At 37.1% G+C, this 17,007-nt stretch overlaps 1 protein-coding gene across 1 annotated transcript in view; it reads left to right on the top strand.

Moving 5' to 3' along the window:
• LOC149804177 (uncharacterized) overlaps positions 1 to 9,501 on the top strand; it is a 47,892-nt gene extending 38,391 nt beyond the window's left edge. Inside the window, exons 2-3 of the mRNA XM_089954159.1 lie at positions 3,712 to 4,008; positions 4,800 to 9,501. Coding sequence (XP_089810285.1) covers positions 3,712 to 4,008; positions 4,800 to 5,128 — 626 coding nt within the window. The 3' untranslated portion in view covers positions 5,129 to 9,501. The remainder of the gene's footprint in view (positions 1 to 3,711; positions 4,009 to 4,799) is intronic.
• The last annotated feature ends 7,506 nt before the right edge of the window (positions 9,502 to 17,007 follow it).

The raw sequence follows: 17,007 nt of genomic DNA, 5'->3' as shown, positions 1-17,007 counted from the left end.
AGGCCTTCTACGTCTGGAAGATATGCACATTTTAAATGTGTACTTATATACATAAGACCTTCTACGTCTGGAAGATATGTACATTTTAAGCGTGTACTTATGGAAGATATGCACATTTTAAACGTGTACTTATGGAAGATATGCACATTTTAAGCGTGTACTTATATACATAAGACCTTCTACGTCTGGAAGATATGCATATTTTAAGTGTGTAGTTATATAATAATAAGGCTTTCTACATCTGGAAGATATGCACATTTTAAGTGTGTACTTATATATATAAGACCTTCTACGTCTGGAAGATATGCACATTTTAAGTGTGTACTTATAACATAAGGCCTTCTACGTCTGGAAGATATGCACATTTTAAATGTGTACTTATATTAAGTGTGTACTTATATACATAAGACGCAAATAAGAAAACATCTCATCTATATTCACTTTTGTCGCTATTTCAGTACTCATGTGATAAATGCTATTTCAGTACTCATGTGATAAATGCTAATTCAGTACTCATGTGATAAATGCTTTAAACAAGCCTTGCCATTTTGATGCGTATGGGTACATTTAAAACACATATAATCCTGTAATGAAAAACAAACTTTCTTTTCTGTATCTTCTCTTTTCCTGGATAAAAATTCCACTTTAATCTATTATAATTCGAACAGTGTATTTGAAAAGCAAAATAAATATTAGGAAGTGACTGTTGCATTATTTTAGGTTTTGATTACGTGTTGTACTGCACAACAACAAAAATAGGTTGTTTAGAGTCGAAGCAAATGGAGGAAAGAATGCTTTGCTCAAGCCCCCCCCATGCTGGCCAACAGAAGCTAATCCGATTCCAACCCAACAGATTTTCGGTCACACGACCAGCATTCTAACCAATGAGCAACCGCGGCTCCTGCCTCCATGATTCACTTCATATAACATACAAGATGGCGCATTGGGCCTCCTCCATCTTTATAAGCCTGCAAATGTGTGTGTGTGTGTGTGTGTGTGTGTGTGTTGCTTTAAAAGTTGCAATGTTTTCTCTTGTACTTTATTCGCAACCTGTACTTTTTTATTTAGTTGTTAGGTATATCTATATTTTTTTGTGACTCATGGTATATGATTTTATCCAATTTTTATCATTTTTATTCAAGGTTGTAAATTATACATAATATCTTAAGTTAGTTTAGCTTACGCACCTTGAGTCTGTTAAGAGAATTATATTACATAGGATCCATAAATAGATGCTTACATATGTGTTGACACATATTATTATTATTATTATTTACCTGTCAAAATTTCTGCGCCAAAAATGGAAGAAGAAAAACTAACTAACGTCCACTACTAAGCATGTTTTAAATACCTATATACCAAAATGGTCAATTGGATTTATCAAGGCACGCGAAGCCCAGACTGGTCAGGTACCTTATACATGTTTTATCATCTTACGTGTACACTATTTGACCGTCCATTATTACATCGATTGGGACCACTGATTTTCTACTGACATATCCAACATAATCTGATAATTTTCTCCGTGAATCCATCAATTCTGCCTGGTTCTAGTAATGTGAAATGAAAGAGGACAGAAGGATAACGCAACTTGAGCTTCTGAATCACGTGGAATGAAAGCGCCCATCAATGATATGAAGATACAGCATGCTCATTTAATGCAATTGAGAGTCGTCAGCCTATCAATCATTCGGACCATATTGGCTATTTATGTGAGACAAAAATATGCCTTGGATGTCGGAACAGTAATTTACATAAAGTTCACACAGTTTGTTCTCCGGAAATATCTTTGCAAATGAAAGGAAACTGCAATTTCGTTGGACTGCTTCGGCTATATCTGATATTTGAATGACAATAGGATTGACCGAGAAGTTGCGAATGAAACAATAGTTACATTATTTGCATCTGCTCAATCAATAGTTGCTTCGAATATTGCCGAGGTGGTCTGAATGTCAGCTATCGGCAGACATTCGATGTATGATCTGTAGGATTAACCTCAAAGTTTCGAACTCTATCATTTTAAAAATAGAGTAGGAATTTCCAGGAGTTTTGTGTAGACAGATCAATATGTGTAGATCTCGAACAATATCTCACGATAGGAACACGATGTCGTTTCTAAAAATATAATTGGAATTTACACTGAAATTTCAAGAGTTCTCGTAGTACATTCTAAACATATAATCGGGACGAATAAGGTCGGGGTGGGGGAGATTTTTTCAGCATTGACGTGTATCTCGTAAACTCAGTATGCATTCTTTCTGTTATCGTAATATCTCCATACCTCATATCTCACAACCATAATAACATTTGAACAATAGCTGCATGAAAGCGGTAATCGACAAATCAATAAATTACAATTCCTCATTCGCACAAACAATAAAAAAAATCGTTGCTCTTTTGGCACTGTAGTTTATAACTTATCGAGTATAAATAATGCAAATAAACACATATTTTTGAATTTGTGTTCTCTGCCATGAAAGATATAAACATACTTTCAGAATGACTTTCTTGATTATTTGCGTATTTTGCTGTGATCGCAAGTTCTGAGAAAATAAATTATATTCCTATCGATTTCATACAGGTATATCTCAATGAAAGGTCGTTCAAGTTTGCTGGGCCGGCTGGTAAGCGGCTACCCCATGCCGAAACCAAATGGTGTCGGCGAATTCCAACTGGACTCTGACCCTACACCCCAACATAAATATCCAGATATCAAAAATGGGATGGCAAGGGTTAGAGGAAGCTCAAACTATTTGCAGGAGTGAGCAGCCCTCATTTCCTGCTGTTTCCTCTACTTTACTAGGCCAGCAATTAGTTTTAAACATTTGGTTTTCGAAAAGTTTTTCTTTTATTAAAAAAATTGTAATAATTAGAAAAATACGATGTATGTAAGGTGCGTAACAAATGATTGTTCGGAAACGACTACCCCACTTGGCACTAGGGTCATGCCACTCTTCGTAGTGGCCGTTATTTTACATTCAAAGACCTCAGAACTTTGGTGGCCGATTCGGTGACATAATTTACGCGTGAACGAAGAAAAGAACGATATGAAATAATCGAAGCCCATGTAAATTAAACTTTATAAACAATTTTTCAGACTGTTTTCATTAATATAGATCCTGATGTAACACCGGGTATCGTCCACATTTCAAAGTATAGTCTACTAGCTGCACAAACACTACATGAGGAAACAGTCCTGAAGTTAAGACAACCCTCAGAAAGGCAATGTTTGGCCATAATTCAATAGTTTAAAACAGAGAAGTACACGTATATTATTGTCTACGTCAGCACATCGATGCTTAACTGACGTGCAGGCATTAATTTTCAATAAATGGACCTCATCTGGAAGTTAGTCATCTAAAGCGCCTAAACGTGAAGCGCCCAAAATGCTACATCATTTTCCAGCAACACTACCCCACTCATAATAGCTGTAGTACTCAGTGCTTTGTAGAGATCGATACAACTGTACAATTGGAGTAATGGTTACAAAATTCAACCTAATCGGATACTATTATCAAGATTCGATTTCTTTTGTTTTCTTTTTTTTTTGTTGACAAGATATTAAAACTACAGTTTTTAATCTCCACGTCAACGTTGAAATCATCGTGTACAAAGAGGACTTCATGCGACTTACGATTTAAATAATAACTATTTTACTTCCAAATAGCATTCAAGTAAGTTACTAAACTATTGATTCGTTTCACCCAACAGTTACTTTGGCAAAGGAATGTTACAACCGTATGCAGGCAGAGAGTCAGTTTCAGTGTGAATACGGTTGCTGTGGAGAACAGTACAAGCAGCAATGCTGTAACTTCACGCTTCAAATCATTGGCACTGTCATCGGTCTCGTTATCTTTCTCGCCGTTGTTATCAGCGTGACGTACTACTGCTGCAAGAAGAAGTCCCAACATGGTGGCTCTACGTTCCGGTCCCTTCTGGTGAGGTTTGGCATTAGCCCGAATCCCAATACTACAACCGTTGCCACAGTTAATAACACCAGGCCGCCAGGTGAGTTTGTATTTAGTATAAGGAGCCAACGAAACAAGGCCAATCCTGGCAAATCTCGAGATCTGTCATCTTTTATAATACGTAGAACAAATAATATTCGTCACGCGGAATACTTTAACATGCATGGTTGAATCTCAACATAACTTTGGGTTAACCCGTTTTCCGGCTGTAAAGATGACAAAATTTGTTTCACTGCACGACATATATTGGAATCATAATACTCGACTCGGCCGATATCAACCGGGAACTGGAGATGTAAGGACTGGGACAGTTCACGAAACATAAATGTCTTATATGAACCATGAAAATAATATAATTTTAAGCTGACTGAATGCAGAAAATCAAACCCTTTTAATTCTGCGGTGTTTCAAAGGTGTGTGTGTGTGTGTGTGTGTGTTTAATCAAAGAGAACGGAAAACAAACACAGATACCCAGATTGTTGTATCTGCTACAGTAGATTATCATTTTCAGCATTACAAGATTTTTTTAAAAACCAATTTTGATTTATAAGTAAAAATTATATGGGATACAGAATTCCAGTAACTGCAGAAAATGGCATCATGACGGTCAATACAACTTTTATTTATTATTTATAACTTATATATTTATTATTTATAATTTCTTGATTTACAAGGTTAATCAGCGATTTTTGCGTTTCTATGCACTAAGTCAGGGAACCAGATTATGGGTTTCTATGTAGTTGGCTCCCTCTTGAAAATGTTGACAAGCATCCCCTGAAAAAGAACCGCTCATTTTAAAATATACAGACTAAATATAGATGTACTTTTCAGGATTGCATCATTTTCGAGGTAACGGACGTCACTACGGATCTCCCCAGGGATATGGTCCTATGCCACCGGGGTATATACCCCTACCGCCCAGACTACTCCCAGGACAGCATCAACTGTATGGAGGGGCCGTAGACCCAGCCTATCCCACAAGCCAGCCGTTTGTTTCTCCCACGACTCCTCTGCCCCCTTCGTACTCGTTCGAGCCTCCACATGTGTATTTGGTACCCAAGAGTATGCCCCCTCCCCCAGCCTATGATTCCATCACACACCTGAATCCCGCCTTCAAACACGATGATAATGGAAGCACTATGCCCTCCCCCTCTATATAGAAATGGGTAACAAAGGTACACAATATACATCAGCATTACTACCGGACCTTATTCTGCACCATTATCTCTAACTTTTATCCCCGTGTACATATGCAGTCTGTTAGTTTGCCCAGCAATTGTTACTCTGTATTCGTATACTGTCTCATTTTTCATAATATTTTCAGGGCGCGTGAAACAGTTACAAGAAACACTACAACTGAAAATTATTTTGGAAGTAAAGTAGGCATGTACCTATTTTGTACTGCTGATTTGATTGGCTTTAAGCACCATTAAATATGTTGCAAAAATAAATATATATTTTCTTTTGGTCATAATGGAAAAAAATACCCAGTCAAATATTTCTGTGCACTGATATGTTTGTGATAACCACATATATAATGTTGATTTTGCATGCTCTTTGTAGTGAGTGTTCATGCTCTGTGTACTGAGTGTTCATGCTCTGTGTACTGAGTGTTCATGCTCTGTGTACTGAGTGTTCATGCTTTGTGTACTGAGCGTTCATGCTCTGTGTACTGAGTGTTCATGCTGTGTACTGAGTGTTCATGCTCTGTGTACTGAGTGTTCATGCTCTGTGTACTGAGCGTTCATACTCTGTGTACTGAGCGTTCATGCTCTGTGTACCGAGTGTTCATGATGTGTGTAATGAGTGTTCATGCTCTGTGTACTGAATGTTCTTGCTCTGTGTACCGAATGTTCATGTTCTGTGTACTGAGTGTTCATGCTCTGTTTACTGAGTACTCATGCTCTGTGTACCGAGTGTTCATGCTCTGTGTACTGAGTGTTCATGCTCTGTGTACCGAATGTTCATGCTCTGTGTACTGAGTGTTCATGCTTTGTGTACCGAGTGTTCATGCTCTGTGTACTGAGTGTTCATTATATGTGTACCGAGGGTTCATGCTCTGTGTACCGAGTGTTCATGCTCTGTGTACTGAATGTTCAAGTGTTTATCACTAATAAAGCATGATTCAAGTTCCTATTTGACATTCGACTCTGGACACAAAAGGTTGGAAGATTTCGATTCTCGAAAAACAACATTGAAAGGTCTCGTCTCTGGACAGTATTGGAAGATTTCGATTCTGGATATACACATTTGAAAGGCTCTGGACACACAAAGTTGCAAGGTCTTGTTTCTGGATATACAAAGTTGCAAGATTTCGATTCTGGACATGCGCATTTGAAAGGTCTCGTGTCTAGACACACAAAGTTGGAATGTTTCGTCTCTGGATATACAAAGTTGTAAGGTCTTTTCTCGAAGGCCTCGTCTCTGGACATACAAAGTTCGAAGTTGGAATGTCTCGTCTCTGGAGATATAAAGTTGGAAGATTTCGATTCTGGACATAAACATTTGAAATGTTTCGTCTCTGGACACACAAAGTTGGAAGGTCTTGTCTCTGAACATAAGTTGAAAGGTCACATCTCTGGACAAAGTTGGAAGATTTCGATTCTGGACGTACAAAGTTGGGAGGCCTCATCTTTGGACACACAAAGTTGGATGGTCTAGTCTCTGACATACAAAGTTGGAAGGTCTCGTCTCTGAACATACAAAGTTGGAATGCCTCATCTCTGGACATAACAAGCTGGGAGGCCTCGTCTCTGGACATACAAAGTTGAAAGGCCTCGTCTCTCGAAACACAACGTTTGAAGGCTTACTTTCGATTCCATGTAGACTAGACTGAATTATCGAATTTGCCAACTAATTTACATGACGTCAGTTGAGTAAGTTTGTATTCTATTTATAGCCGAAAATGAACACTTAAATTGTTATGTCAATACTACTACTACTACTACTACTACTACTACTACTACTACTACTACTACTAATAATAATAATAATAATAATAATCTCAGAGACAAACACTGGTTCATAGAGCATGATTTTACATTTTGTATCTTGAAACTTGTTCACGTTTAATAGTTTTGTGGTTGTCATGGCAATTATTTTAGCTTCACGTTTCATACTTTGCACCAAAACTTATGCAAATTTTCATCATTAGTCCTCAACTGCTTTGATCTAATGCATTTCGGTTTATTTGCAAGTTAGGAAAATTTCCTCCGAAAGGAATGACAGTTTTTCTTTATTGATGAATGAAACTTAATAGTTAGATCTTTGCACAATTTTAATTTTAATGTTATGGTTGTAAGTTTCAATTATATTTGTTTTAATGGAAATATTGTTACTTATGTGTGAATTATTTAAAATTATAACTAAAAATTAAATTAGAAGAAAAACTTCATTACAACAAAATCAGTATAAAAAAATACTTGTTGGTAGTCTATATTCCGCTCTTAATTGGGTTAAATATGGCAATGAATATTTGTCGAAAATTTACAGTTTGAACCATAGGTATGAGGAAGTCAATAATTTTTGTCCTAATTAAAGTAAGCTACTCGTAATAATCAATTGCTTTTATTCTTTAACGAATATCGCGTTGTCCTAATTAAAGTAAGCTACACGTAATAATCAATTGCTTTTATTCTTTAGCGAATATCGCGTTGTCCTAATTAAAGTAAGCTACTCGTAATAATCAATTGCTTTTATTCTTTAACGAATATCTGTTGTCCTAATTAAAGTAAGCTACTCGTAATAATCAATTGCTTTTATTCTTTAACGAATATCGCGTTGTCCTAATTAAAGTAAGCTACTCGTAATAATCAATTGCTTTTATTCTTTAACGAATATCGCGTTGTCCTAATTAAAGTAAGCTACTCGTAATAATCAATTGCTTTTATTCTTTAACGAATATCTGTTGTCCTAATTAAAGTAAGCTACTCGTAATAATCAATTGCTTTTATTCTTTAACGAATATCGTGTTGCTCAGAAAGTAATTCCACAAGATCCAAATTCATAATGTTACTTGGAAAGAAATAACTTAGTCACATTTTAAATTTAAAAACTGAATGTGGAATTAACATTTAAAATTTTAAATGGGACCAACACTTTGATCTTAAATAGCAACCATTAATCCTTGATTGCACATCAACTATTGAGTACTAGCATGAGTGTGTGTGTAGACGTGTGTGTGTACGCGTGTGTGTGTGGGGGGGGGGGGGGGTGGGTGCGCTTGTTTACATCCAGAAACTAAACTCTTGTTTCATGGGGAAATTCAAAAAGCTTCAAACGATTGGTCGTCAGTAGTTTTAAATGGAAAAACAGTTGTGTTGGTATTTGATTGTCACAATACGTTCATATTTTTATTGCAAGCTTCATATTTCACGTGTCATGCTAATAAAGGTGACATTACAATAGTGCACCCATCAAAATTATACTGTACACTAGTAGATACAGGGCAGTAGGTGGCAATTTCACTTCACACTTCGATCTTGTAACACTGACATACGGTGGATCATGGTGTAGTTCAGTGTATCAGAGTGAGAAGAAAAGCCAAATTGAGCAGTGACTGAGCTAGGTATCTGTGTCAACGTTCTTTTCGTGCGAAAATACTAGGGCTGTAAATGGCAAAACTTAACAAAGGTATTTTATATAGAACTAGCTCAAATATATATGGATAGATAGATAGATCGATCGATATGAAAGCACAACGACAACCTCTGCAATATTATCTATAGCATTAACATTGATAGGCTAATTCGAGGTGGAGACAAGTTATTTTTAAAAAAAATTAAAAACCGGCTTACTTCTGTGTGTTGTATTAGAGTTATAAATCTACATTATTGAATAAAATATTTTTCTGTCGCAATTTTATAATGTAGCACCTTATTCAAAACTGAAATTGATTACAATGCTTGCTAGTGTTCCAGTTGGCTGATGACTGAAATTGATTACAATGCTTGCTAGTGTTCCAGTTGGCTGGCGAAGGAGGATTATCTTGTATTGTGCATGCAAACTATTGCCAATTCTTCTTTATTTTATGATCAGGCATGATAACTATTAGAAAAATGTTTATGTACCACACATGGTGTCATAGAGTAGATTTCTCTTGATTATTACCATAGTAACATAACAAAGCATAGATCCACGCCTATGACTTTTAACCCTGGGAAGGGAACTAACTCAGTACTACAAAGGACGAAGCGATTGTTGTTACTGCTTCACTAATGCAAGTAATCTTCCAGAACGTTTTGTTCGTGGAAATATCGGTTATATTTTTTTTCAAAGCTCCACATCCCCCCCCAAAAAAAATTGTCTTGGAGGTGATTAATTCCCAAAGCCTTTAGAGCAGTTAAGGCTTGTAACTTCTAGCAAATTCACGTAACGGAATTATTTAGAATCCTTGTTTAAAAATTGAGAAGCCATCATTGTTATTGCATAGCAAGGGATGTAACTCGTTCTGAGCTGTTGTCACAAGTTATTTGCCCTTTTGCGTATTATGTGGACATCTGCTGCCATTTTGAAATAAACTACTCAGTGAACATGTTGTATTCATGAAATTAATTTTAAAGCGTCATATTGTAGCATATTGTATTGCGGGGAAAGAGGGTTGGGGGTGGCAAACTTTGTGGTAGAGATTAATCATTTGAGCATGGGGTTTTATTTTGTTTTTGCTATTTTTCACAACGTTAGCAACACATTGCTGGCTATATCACGCGGAGGAAATGGGAGCTAAATGCTACGACTCTATGGTCTTAAACTAAGTAACAGAAAGAAGCGGAACCAACAAGTTTATTAAAATCAACAGATTTATTTTTCTTTGTTACAAAGTGAAAATTTAAGAGGAACTTAGAGTATTATGAATTAATTCCCAAATTATCCTGAAAGTTCTATGACAAGTCTAAGAGTATAGAGTTCCGAATGAATTCCAATATTGAATGTGTTGATGTACCAATAATCTTGAATGACTTGATGTGTGAACAGTCTTGATACCTCACAAGGATTTAACCCAGAATGTCTTTGAAAAAATTCAAAATAATCTCAAAGTAGAGTTTTTGTCCAAAATATCAATGAGTACTTTGTAATTCCAATAAAAGATTCCTCTCATATTATATCTGAACACAACAGTAAATAATTAGAGAGACTGACCTTAAAGAAGAAATTAGTATTTCGTTTATCAGAACCTTATATACAAATCTAAGACGCAAATACAATGACCAGAATGTGGGTCAAATGTTCGCTTCCAGAACCTATATCTTTACTCAAACATCAGTAAACAGCGTATTTATAACTTAACTCAAACATCAGTAAACATCCTATTTATAACTTAACTCAAGCATCAGTAAACAGCCTATTTATAACTTAACTCAAACATCAGTAAACAGCGTATTTATAACTTAAATCAAATATCAGTAAACAGCGTATTTATAACTTAACTCAAACATCAGTAAACAGCGTATTTATAACTTAACTCAAACATCAGTAAACAACCTATTTAGAACTTAACTCAAACATCAGTAAACAGCCTATTTATAACTTACAATCATAATAAAAAGCTGGTAAGGAACAAAAACTCTAAATGTCAAGCACACAATACAAATTAATATAATAACATAATGTGTTAACATATAAAACTATTTCATAATTGTTAACATATCAAAACTATTTCATAATGTGTTAACATATAAAAACTATTTGATAATGTGTTAAAATATCAAAACTATTTCATAATGTGTTAACATATCAAAATTATTTCATAATGTGCTAACATATCAAAACTATTTCGTAATGTGTTAAAATATCAAAACTTTTTTCATATTGTGTTAAAATATCAAAACTATTAAACTGCAAACACTATACATGTATATCCGTTGTAAACCGAAAAATGACAAGATATCCTTACGCTTTGAATCTATACTCCTGCTATTCGACCTTTTTCAGAAATTTTTCTCGTAAACTTGTCATTACTATAATTTACGTCATCGAATTAAAAAAATCATCCAATCAAATACAAAACAATCATCCAATCGAATTCTAAACAATCATGTTATTGATCGTTGACAACCAGATAAATAAGTTGAGACCAATACGCATCGATCGTAGTTCTCGTGGAGACAATATACATTACCGGAACGACTCATTATGTTTCGATCCTGGTTTTCGTGTAAGCTATATCCATTATAGGGACGCACTATAAAACTTCGGTTCTAGTTCTTATGTAAGCCATATGTACTACAGGAATGATTCATTGTGTCTCGATCCTTGTCCTCATCTAATCTGCATCCATCTCAGGAACGACCCATGGTGTCTTGATCCTAGTTCCCATGTAAGCTATGCCCAATATAGGAAACTCTCAAAATGTTTAAATCCTAGTTCTCGTGTAAAGCTATATACACGACAGAGACGTTAAGTGGTGTTTTGATCCCAGTTCTCGTGTAAGCTTACGTACACGGCAAAAACATCGTCGAGTAGCATAAACGTCGAGAATCTTTCCTTGCTGAAAGGATTACATCAATTAAATTACTCTTCTTTTGCGTTTGTTTTCAGATTTCAATCATGCTTTAACATCAAATGTTCTTATGACAAGAATGTTATGACACGAAATTAACACAAGTAATATCAGCATTAATATTATTGCGATTAATACAATAGTTTTACTTGTACGGAATAAACCTCGTTCACATACGCACATACTTGCATTTCCATGTAACAGCTCCGGTGGCCTAAGTGATTAGAGCGTCCGACACGGGCGGAGTTGTGGAACGTTTTCCACCCGCCTAAAGCTAGGTGTCCCGATGTGACGTCATAGTTGCGACCAATCGCAACAGGCGTTACATACTGCTTAATTCGACACATAGTACAGAAAATACGGACTGAAATCAACTCATTGTTAACATGAGTGTGTGCTGAGCCCATTCCCGCTCATTAAAGCCTTTCATTTAGGTCGTTAGAGACATATAGTCCTACGATCTCACGGCTAAATTAGCAGTGCTCTTTGAACACATAAACGCCTGAGGGATGTGGTACTAATTCCTTCCCCCAGGAAAATTTAGCATCCCGCTGTGCGGGAATAAATCAGTCGCACATGCCCCTTTGGGCGCACGCGACGTAAATCCAAGCAGTCAATCAAATCACGACACGGATGCGGGAGGTCGCATGTTCGAACCTCGGCCGAGTCAAACCAAAGAAGTAGTGAAGTGGGCCATTATAGCGACAGTGGAAATCCCAGTCAAAAAGATCGTGGGTCACTATAGCGACAAAATTTATAGCGATAATGGAAATCCAGTGGAAAAAACAACTGGGCCACTATAGCGACAAGGGGAATTTAATAATATGGAATATTGGGTAGGTATAGCAACAAAACGTATTGGGCTGGTGTAGCGACAAGGGAAATGGAACACGTGGGTGACGTCATGGTACTGGACATTGGCAACAATGTTGCAAGGGGCTGACATCAATTAGGACCAAACAGCAAACAGCGACAGTGGGGAAAAATAACGTTATGTCCCGCCCCGCCAAGTCGTTAAGTTCATCTAGTCCATCGGTGAAACTATAATAATAATAATAATAATAATAATAATAATAATAATAATAATAACGCTTGGCGGGGCGGGACAAAGAACATAACTGGATAGAACGCTTGGCGGATGAGACTGGCGGAAAATAGACATAGACATAGGACACATGCATATATTTATGTACATAAATCTATCACACTTAAAGTATAAAATCGACTAAAAACTTTAGGCAAGAGAGCAAATCTTGTCGAGACATATGAGTGGCCCTGAAACGGGCTTTTGAGTAACTTCTTTTATTTTCTCTCCTCCCTTCTACTTTTCAACCATCTTCTCAGTTTTGTTATTGCCTTTGTCTTCTTCTTCTTTTTCTTCTCATATTTCTCCTCTCACCTCTTCCTCCTCCTCTTTCTTCCTCTTCTCATTCTCTTCTTCTTTTTCAATTTTTTTCATTCCAGGCTCTCATCCTCTGATTGTCTTCTATTTCCTCCTTATTCTCCTTTTATTGTTTCATTAGCTCCCTTTATATTTCATTTGACTTTCTTAAATTGTTAATTTCCATCTTAACTCGATGGGGACAATAGTAGTAATCATCATCCAGTTTGACTAGCATCTCTTCTATTATCCCCAAATTGTCCACGACATCCTGCAACTTGTCTATTTTATCCATGATATTGCTTGCCGTGGCTGATTCAATACTGAATGGCGCTTAAGTTAGTTAGTCAATTTAGATTGAAGTGGTTTTCGCAGAGGCGTGCTTGTGCCACTGTTTTATGCCTACACGGTAGGCTGTTTAATTACTCATAGGGGAAGGAATTCGAGCCACTTCCTCCAGGCTTTAATGTGCTCAAGGGGCACTGTTTGATTGAAGCCGTCAGGCACTGGGACTAAGATTAGTCCCTAACTATCTGAATGGAGGGCTTGACGGCGAGTGTGAATAGACCCAACACACACTCGACCTATTCAGTCGCTACTACTTAGTTGCATTTAGGTATGTATGAGCACCTTTCCACCGTTTCCTCCCTTGCCACGGTCAGACACCAAAAAATTGCGTGCAGTGCACGCCCTTAATACACACTCATATGTTGGTACTGAATTTTCCCTAGTATTAAGGGCGTGCACTGCATGCAATGTTTTGGTGTCTGACCGTAGCAAAGGAGGAAACGGTGGAAAGGTGGCTCCAAGATCACAGGTCTGTGCTCCTAGACTTCAGGGTATCGGGTCTAAATTGCTGTTTTGAGTTTAGAATTTAGCTTAGGATAGGTATTTTAGGTGACAGTTTTTAGTAAAGTTTGCCACTTTGTGTGGCTGGTCCTGATGGTCTTGGACTTTTGAGACCACCTTATATGTTGGAGTAAGTTTTAGGATCTTACTTGTCTAAATTATTGTTGTTTTATTTGCAGCCTTGTGCTGCTGGGCTTGATGGTCGTTGGTGTTTAGACCACCTTAAAGATGCTAATTTGGGGTCCTTCTTTCCTAAGTTGTTTATAGTTTCACTACTTTGTGCAGCGGGCCCTGATGGTCTTGGGTGTTGGACCATCTTATATGCTCTAATTTTGGGGGCCTAGAATTTCTCGTGGTATAGATATTACTGTCACCTTCGGCTAGAGTGTTCTCAGAGGTATTAGTATTTGTTAGGCAGTCTCCTAGTTGATAATAATTGAATTAATGTAATTTTGGTTTTATATTTTCTTTTGTAACCCAGATTCATGTATAAAGTTAACTATATTTATATATATGAGATTGAGGTTAGGGTTATTCTTCATTAGAAATCCTGGATTTGTTTCGGGGGATCCAGTCTTATTTAGCTCTATTTTTAGTTTAGTTCTTTTTTTATAGTTTATGGCAGGTGTTGAATGTATGTGTTAGGTCTTCTGGAACCCTAGTAGTAAAGGGGGCCACTTTACGGACAATGGGAATTAGCATTAAAAACACCCCTGGGCCACTTTACGGACAATGGAAAATTAACATGGAGAAAAATCGTGGGCCACTTTACGGACAAGGGGAATTTAACATGGCAATAAATCGTGGGCCACTCTACGGACAAGGGGAATTTAACATGGGATTTTTTTTTTAAAAAAAATTTTTTTAAAAAAGGGGTAGGCAATGGAAAGGCTATCTCTTTTCGACGAATATGGCTGGCCCTGAAAAGGGCCTTTGGGTTTTCTTCTTCTAATTTCTTCTTTTCCTCCACCAACTTCTTATTTTATCTCCAACACTCTTTCTCTTCTTTTTTTTCTCCTTCTCTTCTTTCTTCTCTTCCTCCTCTTCTTTCTTCCTCTTCTCATTTTCCTCTTCTTTTTCAATTTTTTCGTTCCATGTTCTTATTCTTATCTTTTCCTCTTCATCCTCCTTCTCCTCCTTGATCTCTTTCATGACACCACTAATCTTGTCCTTTGCTTTCCTTAAATTGTTAATTTCCATCTTTACACGATGGGGACTATAGGAATAATGGTCTTCAACGAGTCTTATTAGCATCTGTTCCATTATTCCTAAGTTGTCTAAAACGTCTTGCAAGGTTTGTAATTTGTCCATTTGGTTTGACGCCATCTTCTTTTTATTCTTTGCAGAATGGTTTGAACGACGAATATTGTGGGTTCTTATACGAAAAGCGCGTACGTGAAGGAAAACATCCCCCTAAAACATAAAATGGATCTTACCTAGATGATGACCAAACATCGCGCGGACGTGAAGGAAAACATCCCCCTACTTTCTCATTTCATATAATATAACCCTAACTATACTCTCCACATTTGCTAAGAAACCCATAATCTACTATTCACACAAACATACCTGTGCTCTTACAAACACACAAACACATACACTTCCACTATTAATAAAGAGTTAGTGTTTATTTTCACACTACTCTACCTACACACATTGGCAAATTAATAGTTATTTCTTTTTTAGAGTATTGGGTAGCCCTGAAAAGGGCTGTTTTTTTTTGAACTCCTGATGCACCTATCTAATGGTTGCACCTTCCTGGCCTGGCGCCACACACGCATCTTCTTCCCCAGTCTTCTTTCACCTTTCTTCTGGGGAGCGCAGAGGGAGGATGATTCGCTTCAGCACCCCAATCCTCTGTTTCAGGAATATTAAACGACATCATCTCTTCTCTTTTCTTTTCCTCCTCTTCCCTCTGTCTTCTCTCCTCTTCTTCCTTCTGTATTCTTGCTTCTTCTACGATAGCCTCCGCTGATAGTTCGTTTACTATGCGCCTGGCATATTCCAGGTGCATCTGGAGTTCTAACAGTTTCACTATTCTGCTATTCATTCTTCTGGCTGTGTTGATCAATCAACAAGGGTAGCTGGACTGCCGAACGAGTTTCAATTTATACTGAAAGCGCGGACGTGAAGGAAAACATCCCCCTAAAAACATAAAATTCATCTTACCTAGATCATGACCAAAAAACATCAACAACGCGCGGACCTAAAAGAAACACTCACTCACTTTTTTTATGCTACCCATCACTTCAATAGACTATCCACATACGCAAAGCAATCCAATCTAACCCAAAATCTACACCTCAATCAGCCCAAAAAAACAAACAAACATCATTTTAATCTACTATCCACACCAACCTACTTTATCACTTACAAACACAATCACACAATCACATACCCTCACATTTTTTTTGAAAAAGAGTTAGTGTTTATTTTCACACTACTCTACCTACACACATTGGCAAATCGATCGTTATTTCTTTTCTAGAGTATTGGGTAGCCCTGAAAAGGGCTGTTTTTTTGTTTTGCTATGGCATTCTTTTTTAGTTTCTAAGAATGCGATGTCCTCTGAGGATAGACTTTCTGGCAATAGGTCTGCTTCTTCGGAAAGAGAAGAAGAATTCTTTGGTGTCGATACGACAATCGACAAAGCCTCTGTCAGCTTCAGGTTGTTGCTGCTGCTGCTGTTGTTGCTGCTGTTGCTGCTGTCTCTGAAGTCTGTACTTCTCTGTCCATTCTTCTTTCTCCTTGTTCATTTCTTCTCTGAAGAGCTCTTCTATCAGGTCTTCAGTGATTTTTAACATTCTCACATTCTCTATTTCTTCTGGTTTCGGTATCAGACTGTGTCTGACCCTATGCAGATTCACGTAGGCTTCGTTGAGCTTAGCTAGTTTGGAGCACATCTTCTTAGGAGGATGAGTCGACAATGGATGGCTAGACTGGGAACAACCCGGTTCTTAAAGTGAAAGCGCGGACGTGAAGGAAAACATCCCCCACACGGTTTTCGAGTCGCAACGTTCATGAGAGGGATAGTAAGAAATGAAAGAGCATCAATCCAACATTCTTATAGCTAAACAAACCACAAAGTCATTTTTTTCTAAACACAACATTTTTTATTCAAAAATCACTTAACACTAAACAACAACTCTAACATTTTTAAACAATAATCCAACACTATAACATCAAACAATTTTTTCTCAATTACTAACTACTTTGAACAGGGCTGACAACGTTGTGAATGAAATTGTGATTTCCACTGTTGGAAATCATTAGGCCATTGATGGACACTACGTTTCCTAGCTTGAGACAAA

The sequence above is a fragment of the Sinohyriopsis cumingii genome, chromosome 3 (genome assembly GCF_028554795.1).
Source record: "Sinohyriopsis cumingii isolate HCF-2022 chromosome 3, ASM2855479v2, whole genome shotgun sequence".
In the NCBI taxonomy this organism is placed as follows: domain Eukaryota; kingdom Metazoa; phylum Mollusca; class Bivalvia; order Unionida; family Unionidae; genus Sinohyriopsis; species Sinohyriopsis cumingii.
This window is presented reverse-complemented; position numbering and strand designations above follow the sequence as displayed.